We start from the raw sequence: 12,047 nt of genomic DNA, 5'->3' as shown, positions 1-12,047 counted from the left end.
TTTTCTTGTATAAACATTTTTGTTGTTGGTAGAGTTATCATCTTTGCCCTTTAAGTAGTGAATAATGCTACAGTAAAGAAATAATGCATTTTGAAGGTCTTATCTGAATTTACATATTGCATAATTTTACATTTCTGTAAGATTTCTGAAAAGAGATCTTACAGCAAAGTTGCCTTTCTTTTTCTCGTTCATTTGGAATTTCATTTGGAAATTCCTGATATTGTATATGGAAACCAAATACAACATATTCTGTACAATGTATTGAATCCTACCTAGACAATTCTTCCATAAGTAGGAAATAATATATCTTATGGAATACTGCTGTAAAAATATAGAGTAACAAAAAATGTTATTTTTCATGAGTTCTTGTTAAAGCAAGTGTCGTATTGACCACATTGTTTTGTTGGATGATTAACCAAAAAAAGTTCCCCTCCCCCCCCCCCCCCCCCCCCCCCCCCCCCAAAAAAAAAGCAATGGACAAAAACCAGCCAACCAATCAAATAATACTTAAAAAGAGAATATTTCTGCTATTTTTATAAGACTCTTCCAAAAAGGCTTGGTTTTCAGTTTTGCAATGTTTTATTCTTATACTAAACAGACCCAGTCCCAAGAAAAACTGGACTTCTCCAGCATCAAATACAGGCTTTTCTTTCAAGATCAACATAAGTGAGTAACTCTGGCAAACAAAAAACTTGGCTTCTTTAATTTTCATGGCGGCAGTAACTTGTATTTCATTCAGCTTAATAGTATGTGCCTGGAATTTTTTCACCGCAATGTCTTTTTGTTCATGTCTTCTTTTTTTTAATCATAGTAGCATTTTTTCTTTGTATTCAGAGCCACCAATTCTTGTCTAACTATCAAATCAGTAAATGCTTCTCTAATTTCTCTGAGAAATAACAAGCTGCTGCTTCAGTTGGTTGCAACTTGGGGCTAAAACACGTTCTAAAATTGGCAAAATAGGACTGGTAAGATTAATTGCTAAGGATAATTCAAATTTCCATTTTCATGAGATCACTGAGTGAAAAATGAGAAGTATTGATTTAAAAATAGCAAACTCCTTCCAGAACATTTAAGTGAAAGTTTACCCCTTCGGTACATTTTTAAGCTCTAGATAAGGAGAAAATTGAATGTCTAAAGAGTTATCTGTTCTGGCTAACCAGTCACAAGCAGCATTTCTATTTAAAAAGGAAAAAAAAACCCCTATTAGGAAGGTTGATCATACTTAGGATATCACGTATGTGGGAGGGCCCTGATAAGAGCAACAAGGCTAAGAAGTGGTTTGGAAAACCTGTCTTACAATGAGACACTTAAAAACCTCAGTCTATTTTGATCTATTTTGGTTAAGAAAATATTTAATCGCGGTCCTGCCTGCTAAGTACTTGCATGAGGGAGGTTTTATATTAAGAGAGAACGCTTTAAATTGGTAGATAAAAGTGTAAAGAGAATCACATGGTAAAAAGTGGAAGTGGACAAATTCAAACTAGAAATGAGGTGCAAGTTTAACCGTGAAAGTCATTAAGTGTTGGAAAAACTTAACTGGAAATAAGATGGATTCTCCAAAACCACAGCATTACTTCCAGGAGCTGCTGCTAAAGAGATGTCTATCTTGATCAGAAGTTAAGGACCTGATGTGGAAATCATTAGCTTATGCTGTGCAGAAAGTCAGACAAGATCATCAGTTTTCAAAGGTACTTTGGCACCCCAAGATAAACATATAGGTGCAGAGAAGTGCTGCCTCTTGAGAAGATCATATATTGAAAGCTGCTTCCTCAACTCTTGAGGGCTGCCAGGGAGAAGGGAATGATATAGAGTAACCGTTCCACTCTGTTGGCACCCTTACCTGCTATCATTGCCAAATATGCCTCATATGGTTTCCCTCCATGGAAGAAGAAGGGATGAATCACGCGTAAGTGAATATCCTTGAATGCAGCCTTTCTTGTTAGCCTGTCAGTATTTCATATCAGTCAGCTTACTTTGATCTTCTGGCTCTCACTCCAGGTTTTCTTATTCAGCTCCATGACCCTGTAATTTATAGCATGTTGCATATAGAAGTAGAAATAGCATTGTTTCCATTCATTGCTTAACTTAGCTTATCATAAATGTAGTACTATCGTAAGCTTTCTTAATTGTCCTGCAAATTTTAGCAATGGGAATACTCATGAAAAGCAAATTTAACCTATTTAAGATGAACACGGTGTCCTCTGATGACCGGGGGGGCGGGGGGGAAGAGACTCAAAATCCCCAGCTATGTAATTAAAAACCCACTCCTTTCCCCCCCCCCCCCCCCTTCCTGTTATTACTTGTCAGCTTGGGTTCTATATATAGCTCAGAAGTATGAAGACATACTTGCCCTGCAGTAAGAAACACATTTCCATCATGATTGGGATTAACATGATTATATTACTGAGAGCAGAACAGCAGTAAAACCTGGCATAGAGGTAATCAAGCTTTCTGCTTAGTGCATGGAACTGGAAGCTGAATTAGTTCAAACTGGATTAATCATATAACCTTAGACATGTGACTTCTGTCTCTCTCTTTTTCAGCTATATGTTAAAATGGGGAGAAAGACATTATAATAGTTGTGCAGCCACCCTGGGTTTCACAGCCTGTGGTAATAGTGGAGATTAGGTATCAAGTTCTCCAAGAATTTGAGGAGAATTCCTACCATGTGAGGGAAAGGAAAATCTCTTCAGATGCTGTGATGTATTTTAGTTCTCATTCCTTCTAGTAAGAAGCAGTGGTCCTTGGGGGTACACCAGGAAAGATTGTTTTTGATCGATACTGATGGCTGATTATTTTCCAGCTGTATTGGCTGATACTAGGCCGATTGCTGATATGCTGCCTGGCGGCTTGGAAAATAGCATCCAGCTGGTAAGTCTGTTGGGGGGGGGGGGGAAGGGCAAGTGGGGGAGGGAGGGGACTTGGCGGGGGCAAATTGAGGCCCCTGCTGTGAGGGAAGGAGTGGGGCAGGGACAGCTGGGGTGGGGCAGGGTGTGGGATGGAACCAGCAGCTCATTCAGGAAGTGCAGGGATGGGGGGGGTTGCTGCTCTTGCCGTTGCATGCACCCCCAAAGGGGGGCATGTTCCTCCCTGCCCCGATGTATGCATGGGATGAGGGTGGGCTGGCCACTACATGCTTGAAGCTGGGGCTGCTCCAGCCTCTTTCTGGTGGCTGTGCTTGGGCTGGGTGTGGCGGGTAGCAGAGGTGCTGAGAGGGGGACTATGGCAATTTTTGGGGTGGCTGTAACCCCCTGTAGTCCTCCCCCCAAGTGCTGCTGCCACCAGCCCCAAGCACAGCTGCTGGGAAGAGGCTGGAGCAGTCCCAGCCCCTGCCTGCAGCGACAGCCTGCCCTCGCCCTGTGCACAGATCCGAGGGGGCACATGCCCCGCATACCTCTCCTGGGGGCATGTGCAGCTCTGTCCTGCACCCCACCCCAACTCAGCTGGGCAGCACCTGCCTCTGCCTCAGCCCCTGCCCCTTCCCCTTCCCCAGCCCCACTCCCTCCTTCACCAGATGGGCCTCGATCTGCTGCCCCCAGTCCCACGCCTTCCCTCCTCCACACCCCTTCCCCCTATAGACTTACCGGCCAGACGCTTCTCTCCAAGCTGCTGGGATGCACTCCTGACCACGTGCATGCTGTGGCTGCATGCGTGCACACAGCATTTATTGCTAGCGTTAGCAACCACATCAGCCAGAAAATGCCATTTGCCAGCAATGTCAATTTTTTCCTTTTATCAGTGCCAATACAATATGGACCAATGCATCAGTGCACCTCTAGTGGTCCTCATGTGATGGCCAGCTTATTCCAGTTCCTACATAATATATATATATGACATCTGAACTATAAATGTTTGCAGACCACTTGGAGATATTAGTTACCTGAATATTGTAGAAGATATGTGTAAGAAGATAGGAACAATAATAAGGGTAGTGAAGAAGTTGGAGCTAATCAGAATTAATTAGGAGGGTGCAAAGTCTCTTTTGTTTTGTGTGGGGGCCTTCTGAATTAGTTACTGTAACTCAAAGCACTGTACTAGTTAGTGCCTTTTGTGTGGAGAAAAGGTGGGTGTGTGTCTGTTCTCTGCACCAGGCCTATAGTCTGGCAGGATAAAATAAGAATCTTAAATCTACTTGTTCTCTTAAGTTGAACAGCCACTAGTAAATTCTGCTGCCAGGAGAGCACAGGGGTGCCATCTGGGTGACTTGTGCTCATTTAAAATATGTTGCTTGTTCTGCCCAGAGTTCAGCCGAACACTGCACAAACGGGGATGTGCCAGATGTGGATTTTCCATCACATGTTTTTTGATGAAGGTCAATTATCAGCTCCTTGCATGTTCCTGATCTACTAGGGGCAGAAGGAAAAATGAATTAGCTTTTGCTCTTTCATTAATATTCCCTTTAACACTCATCACCTTGGTAATGATGGTTTTTTTCTTTCTTTTTTTGGTCTTCAGTTGGATACCTGAAAGCCGACTTAGTGAGAAAAGCCTTGTATTCCCTCTCTCTTCTGTCTTCTCTCGGCCCCCTGTTGTTGGAAACACAAGTTCCTAAAAACCATTAACCATAGCAACTGCTTTAGCCTGAATTTCCTCCAACTGTCTTTTTTTTTTTTTCTTAGTACATGCTGGGTTGTTCCTAAACAAATCTGACATTGTTTGATAAGTCAAGTTTTCATTTCTGGATGGTGTTAAACATAAAAAGGTAGCTGTGGCCGATCTTGTAAACCAGGGATGCTTTAGGTTTTAGAACAGCATGGTTACTTTGCTTTCATGCTGAAGGACGCACAGAGAAAGCAGTCATGGAAGACAACCATCTTCAACTATGAGGGATTGCCAATGATGAAGTTAATGAGAGAAGACTGTGGCCTGGCGTCCTCTCTGAGCATTGTTTGGTTTAAACACAGGGCATCTTTATTTCACTGCCAGCCTTTATGACCACCCCCAACCTCCCAAGAGTAGAAAAGCTAAATGTAATGACAAGTCACAAATAGACTACCAGGTTGGTTTGTTATCTCTTCTGCTGAACTAGTGGGTTAAAGTTTAGGCAAGGGAAACGAGTGGTGTTGGTAATTCTCATGCCATTTTTTTCTGTTCTTCAAAGCTGCAGCTGCTGACTGCATGCGACTAGGTGAAGATTTTGGTGCATATTTAAAAAAGAAAAAAAAAGAAATTTTTTCTCTGTAACTGCAGAGAAATGCAGCCAAAAAGTCTTGGAAGGCAGAAGACAAAATAGAGCTCAATGTTTATTTTATTATTCTTAAACTCAATTTTAAGGCAGCCTAGTGACTATTTGAGACCCGACTCATGATTTCTGAGTGGTTGGGTGAGGGATACTGAGTATAGGTTAGTTCTTGTAAAGTGATAAAATGACACGTGGGTTTTCTTCCCAGTGTACACTAGGCTTCACCCACCAGACCAGCACAGGGCTCATATAAGACCTAAGCACTGTTTGCATCCCACGTATGCAGTGTTTTAAAGTATTCACTCTGTATTGCCCCTCTGCTTAGAGGTGAATTTCACTCCTCTTTTGAGGTGGTTTTTCCTTTGATCAAAAATAAAGGCTGGGTAAGGTTAAAGCTGGATAACTGTACACCATACAGAGTAGCTGAATTGGAGGCAGAGATAAGGTGCACTTCTACCCTGCCTCCTGCCTGACTTCAGAATAACATGGCTAATTACCTCTCTGAACAAAGGTGGGAATAACAGCAACGGTTCTTGACAATTCCTCCTTCATGGCTCCTGCTAAAACACCTGCCTTCTGGTCCTTTCTTCCTCTATTAGTTCCCCTAACAAGACACCTCTAAATAGGGTCTTTTAAATGGACAACAACTTGGTAGGCAAATCTTTAAAGGCTTTATTATTGTAACAAATCTGTGGCTGCCATTGTCATGTTTCATGCTCCACTGCTATTCAGAACTTCTTACTGATGTGCTAGAGAGAAATCAGGACTTCCCGCTCTGTAAACTCAGTCGGACGACTTAATTTAAAGAAGAATCCTTTAACTTGCGGCAGTATAAGGTCTGATTCCACCTCCTAGATGCCGGTGGTTTTCAACCTGTCGTCCGTGGACCTCTGGGCATCTGCAGACTGTGTCTGAGGGATCCCCCCAAAATAACTAAGATCAGTCGAAAGTAGGTGAATAATACCCACATTTACAATTCAAAGAGGTCTGCACCGCCATTTGAAATTTTCAAAGGGGTCTGCACCTCCACTCAAAACTTAGGGGTCTGAAAATAAAAAAACAGGCTGAAAACCACTACCCCAGAAGATAGTCATGCATTTGCAGTGTAGACGGGAAGCCATTGCTAAGGTCAGAATTTGGTCCATTTATAATTTATATACAGGCATTTTTCAAAAACATTAGTTTAGTATCATTACTAAATAAGGGTCTTTTTATCAAGTATGCACTAGCAGGCCATGGTGACGGGCTTGCAATAGAAGCGATAAGGAAGACAACTAAAGACAGAAGTAGCAGGTCTTAAAATATGAAGTTTATTACCCTCCCAGTCTTATCCAGTTACATTTAGATAAATTTCTCCTCAAGTTCAGATTCCCAGCATGTCCCAGTTGTCATCTTCCCGCAGGGGTTGTGTTCTGTCGAAACTGAGAAGCCCTAGATGCCTTCCAGTTCCAGCACTGGTAGGAGAGAGAGGCTAGAATAGCAAAAGCAGTCAATAGCCAGAGAACATTTTTTTAAAGTCTTGGTTAAAACCTTTTTGTAGTAACGACTGCTTATATCTTTAAAACATTTTCTGTAGGTAATTGTTACTTTGAACATTGTCATTTCCCAATTTAAAAGGAAGTTAAATGCCCATTTCATAATCTTCATTTAGATGCGCTCCCTTGTACAATATGAGCGATAATTGGATACCCAGTTTACTAGTTCTTAAACGTTGGCATTAAGTGAATAAGAATTAAATTGGCTGTGGATGTTCCTGTTTGAACTATAAATAACATGTTTTCAATCAAGCATTTCTTTACCAATTTAAGATTATGGAAAGGCCTCTTGATCTTGATTTAATTTGTAAAATAAATAAATAATTTGGGTTGGATGTGATATTTGAAAGGAAAGCTGATCTTCTAGAAGGTTTCCAAGCGAGATTGAAGGCCTGGATATATAGTATGTTAATGCTGGCGTAATTTGGTATTAATTTTTGTACACTGATGTACATACCGTTCGGACTTTCAGCGGACAGGCTACCAGTTATTCTCTGGTAGCTGCTGTAGTTGGCATTATTGCAACACTTTGCCATTTGATGGTTGGGAGCTGTGAAGAGCCTGTTTGCCCTAGGTCTAGTGATTATTCCAGGATAGCTGCAGGCATACAATACCTACGCCAGTGTAACTTATATCACTTTATTGCTCTTCTTGTTTTGTTTATGTGTTGCTTGGCTAAAATTATACACCAGATTCTAGTAAGCTGCCTGTTTCCAGGGTTGTGTGTTGTGTGTGCTCTTCTTTTTTGCCTTTTGAAAGTGAGTTTCATATGTCCATCTCCTCTGAAGCCTATAAGTCTGTGGTGGTTATGGCTCTGACTGGCGAAATTAATGACTACACTGGACAGAGCATTGTTTTTATCTTTCCTTGCTACTGAATACCTCTTTTTTAGGCTAGGGACAGACATTACACATAAACTGGTATAAATGACTGGAAACCAGTTCAAATCTGTAACGCAACACAAGTTCAGTGCGCACAAGCTGCTTTCAAAATGGTTGAAACCAGTTTAAGATAAACCTGGATGGATGTAGCATCAGACTTGACTGATTTAGGTTATATTGTGTGTCCCAAATCCCCTCCAGATTCAAGCTGTCTACCCCAACAGAGCAGGGAGGTGTGCTCTGGTGCCTCCCTGGCTTCTGGCCTGGACCACTGCAGGCACGCAGCTGCATTTCTGGAATCAAAAGTGAATGTCTGCTCGCTTACTTATTGGTTTAATCTACGCAGTTTAAACTAACCTGCAAAGATTGAATCAATTTAGTCTAGCGCTTTTTGACTGTCTGAGCTTAGCCTTAGAAATCATTAGGGTGGTAGACTGTAAAACAGCTCTGTGCAAGGTATTCTTTTGTTTTACAACCGGTAGGCTTCCATAGGTGATGGACAATACAAAACTTGCTACAATGTAGTTGACACATCTTCCTTAGTGAGACTGCAGTCAGTGAAATGCCTATTCAGATCTAGGTTTCTTATTTGCTACCTTCAGAAGCGTTTCTGTATCTGTAATAGGATGCCTGTTACTAAGATTGCACATCTGATGGGGTAGTTGGTAGGTTTTGTCTTGAAAGAAAGAATGCACTGCTCAGAAGTGTGAAATAGAAAAATTCAGCTAAGCTCACATGCTTAGACCCCACTTAGTTCTTCCAAGGAGCTTGTCCCCTGTGAGTTTTTGACATTGTTTTGTTCTGCAATGGTAGCATGTACATACTTAAACAATTGCATAATAAAGTGTCATACGTTTTCAAAGCACTTTACAAACAAGCTTGTGATCGATAAATATTCAGCATTTGTGGAGGGTGACCATGCCGTGAAATTAGAGAAACCATAGCTAGCCCCCTGCTTTGTTTAAGAGGATAACTATGGTACTTTAGATTCCAGTGTGATCGTTTGTACGTTCAGCCCTTCTGAGCAACGTGTCACTGCCTACATGCAATAATTGTGCTTAGTTCTCTAAATCAGTTACCAAAGAAAACTATGCTTTCTTCATTTTTTCAGTTCATGTTGTCCAATCAGTCTTTTTCATTTGTGCAAGGCAGTAAATGTTGATCCATAAATTAAAACCTCAGGGCTTTTATACACGTCGTCTGGGAGTGGGGTGGGGGAGCGCTCCAAATGAGCTTTAAAGTGCCCCTGCTGCCATTTTTCTGCACAGGGATGCCGGAGTCTGCTGGAGCGTGGTAATTACCATGCTCCAGCAGTCTCAGTTAATCGGTTTTTGTTTTTATTATCTTTGAGCTATTGAAATATTTATATTCAAAGAGGATTCTCAAATTTTTTCTTGTGTTGACAAATATAAAGTCTCTTTTGAAAAATATGTACATATGGAAAAAAATGGATTATGATAACATATTTATTCAATGTTACAGCTTTCTATATGCCAGTGTTCATGATTCACCCACCTACAGTATAGCAGTTGTTAGAGTCTGGACCTCTTATTTCTTTTTTTTCTTATGGAAGAAGACTAAGGAATGTGGTGAATCTCTTCCAGTTTACAGCTAGAAATTAGAAATTCAAGTCCCAAGGCTTTTTAAATCTTAAAGTTTTTCCCACGACTTGAACAATAGCCAACAGTTTTCTTTCTGGGAAGAAATCGCCCTTCTAGGTATTGGAGTCTCATGTAGTGTTCCTGAATATGCACCTCTGTTCATGATAAAGGCTATTTGCTTGCTCTCAAGTATACATACATAGCCTGTAGCTGCATAAGACCAAGCATGTACACCATAATTTATCTCACTTGTAACCCAATAAATATTTGACAAATACAATAGATATTGAAAAGGGGCTTTTGCCATGTAGAATATGAACATAGGACCAACTTATGCCTGTCCTGTTGCATTTTGTGTAAGGGAGTATAAAGAGGCTCCCAAACTATAGCTGAAAGCACTGTTCTTATATGTATGAGTTTTTGGGGGCGAAGGCAGAGTTCTTTCTGTCCTTTTTGCCTGGATTGCCCTTTCCATTTTCTTCTCTGTTTAGGATTTAGGGCAGACTCTGACTAGTAGCATCCTAGACACTATTGCTGCTTCTCAGCTCTGTTCATGATCCCATCAGCAGCTGGTTAGATAAAGAGAATGCTGACTTTATTTCATATGCTGCTGACAAAGGAAAACCACTGCTATTTCATGCCAACAGGATGTGACAGAGGCAGCCTTACAAGCATGAAAGAAAGGCCCCAGAGATTTTCAGATGAAATGGTAGATGCAATACACAAGTAGAAAGCGCTTATAGCTGCCACTGTAATCCAGAGAGAAAATGTCTGGTTTGGGATGGTTATAGCTTTAACTTGCTGTGCAGGGGGAAGTAGCACGTGGGCTGGACTGTACATGCTCCACCTCTCATATGCATATAGCAACTGCTGGCTTTGAGCAGATTCAGCCCAGAGCTGAAAAGCATCTGCTCCAGGTTCCTGGCTCTATAATGCCTTCATATACTTGGTAGTTGAACTGCCTCAACTCTCGAGTCGTCATAACTGAAAACTTAGTGTAAGTTACTTTGTCAAAGCCTTGTACAGCCATTGTGATTTCAAGCCACAGCTGTCCAACTGGCAGCCCACAATCTGCTCTGAGGGGTCAACATGTGGTCCGTGGGCTCCCACCTGGCCACCGCTCTACCCATTGCTCTTGCAGCCGTGGCAGCTCCCAGGCTCCCTCACTCTTCTTTCACTTCTGGCTCCTGCCCCTGCTTCTGGGGGTCAGGCGGTGTGGTGGGAGGGGGGCAAACTGAGGAAGCTGCATACTGGATAGAGGAAGCAGCCAGGCTTCCTATGCTGTGGACAGCGTGCCCATTTGGGAGAAGAGTAGAGGCGTTGCGTGCATGGTGGCAGGGGGCGGCAGGGCTGCACGTCTAATGAAGGAGTTGGGGGAAGGAGGGGGCGCGAGCATCTCCTATAGTGTGTGGGTGCAAGGTCTGTGTCGCACGCTGCGAGGGGGCCCCGGTTGCCCAGAAGTTGCATCGCTGTGTCATACGTACTTGTAGGGACGAGCTGAGTCTCAGTTTGGTGCGGTCATGGTTGAAGTAAATGGTGTACCTGCTGCTGCAAGCCTGCATTTTTAGGTACTTTTGATTTTGGTTTTAAAGGGGAGTTTACCTGTACTCCACTTAGCATTTGCATTAGTTTTGTATTCAATTCTCAGACAAAGTTGCTTTTCAATACCTGCACTTCAGTGCAGAAAACCATGTGCTTATATGATGACGCAGAGCCTTTCATCCCGTGCATATTAAGTAATACTCGGCTTGGGCTGGGCACACTTTCTTTCATCACCTCCAGGGAGGAACTATCTGCTTGCCCGTTGTTTGGTTTGTTAGTATTTGGAAATTTTTAGAAAACACTTGAGTTTCCTGTCTGGCTCATTTTAGCATTACATAATTAGATAGAAGAAACCCTTCACTTCGCTACGTGTCCTTCAGCCAGAGATGGAAAAAGTCTGTTTTCCTCTCTGATGCCATGGATGTTTTAGTTGCGGTTTAAAAAAAAAAAAAAGTTTTTTGGGGGGTGGTTGTAAGGGCAGCATATTCCAGTGGCCCGGATATTGGATCAATAGTTGGGAGAAATGGGTTTTAGTCTCAACCAGAACAAAAATCTACTGTGTGACCTCGACAAAGTCGCTTCGTTTATCAAAGCAGGCTGCCCGTTCGTTAGGGCACTGGCTTCTCTTCAGGTGTTTCTGGAGAGTGGTATCAGTTGGGGCTCTTAGAGACTCGCAATAAAAAGTAACATTTTATATTGTGAAATTATTTTCCGCATTTTAAGATAAGGCAGGACTCAACTTTATTATCTGTAGAGATCAGAGCCCGCTGTTGTGTTCTTCACTCTTTGTCTTGAGCATCCCTTCATAGGCTTTGGCACCTGTGAGAGCACGGGTGGGCGCCAAATAGATGAAATATGTGATAACCCAGGAACCTGAGCCCCCTGTGCCCCAGAAATCATGAGTCTCAAGCTGAAGGCCTGAGGTTAGGTGGGGATAGTACTTCTGAAGGAAACGCATCATTTCACCGGGTTACATCAGCTAACTTTAATTTGTGAAGTATTTGAAAATGGCTTGATTTATGCCAACAGCCCACTTTAGCCAATAATGAAAGCGAGTCTGAGCCAAGAGAGAGAGGTCAGCTTAATCAGTGACTTGGCTAAAGGGAGAATGGTGTTTTCCCATATGTAGGATGTTACTGGGCTTATAAACAACAAACAGCGGCTTATTTTTTACTTGTCTGTTTAACTGCAACTCTCCAGTCTAAACTAATTTTGTTCAGTGGTAGCACACACACAAGTACTGTTCACGAGTCTTTGATTTCAGACTGTTGATAAGGCATGTTGTTTTTCACAGTGCTGTACGAGA

At 42.2% G+C, this 12,047-nt stretch overlaps 1 protein-coding gene across 6 annotated transcripts in view; it reads left to right on the top strand.

The window, feature by feature from the left end:
- The window catches only part of ARHGAP32 (Rho GTPase activating protein 32), a 450,132-nt gene that overhangs the window by 118,018 nt on the left and 320,067 nt on the right, over positions 1 to 12,047 (top strand). For 3 of the 6 annotated variants that reach the window (XM_090026884.1, XM_090026883.1, XM_090026887.1), the window contains one exon: positions 599 to 666. The exons of the other annotated variants lie outside the window; for them this stretch is intronic. In XM_090026884.1, the coding sequence (XP_089883010.1) occupies positions 599 to 666 (68 nt within the window). The remainder of the gene's footprint in view (positions 1 to 598; positions 667 to 12,047) is intronic. 6 annotated transcript variants of the gene reach the window in all.

Source organism: Crocodylus siamensis, chromosome 14, assembly GCF_052110815.1.
Source record: "Crocodylus siamensis isolate JL-2025a chromosome 14, ASM5211081v1, whole genome shotgun sequence".
Lineage (NCBI taxonomy): Eukaryota > Metazoa > Chordata > Crocodylia > Crocodylidae > Crocodylus > Crocodylus siamensis.
The sequence above is the reverse complement of the archived record's forward strand: the minus strand, read 5'-3'. Positions and strand labels throughout refer to the sequence as shown.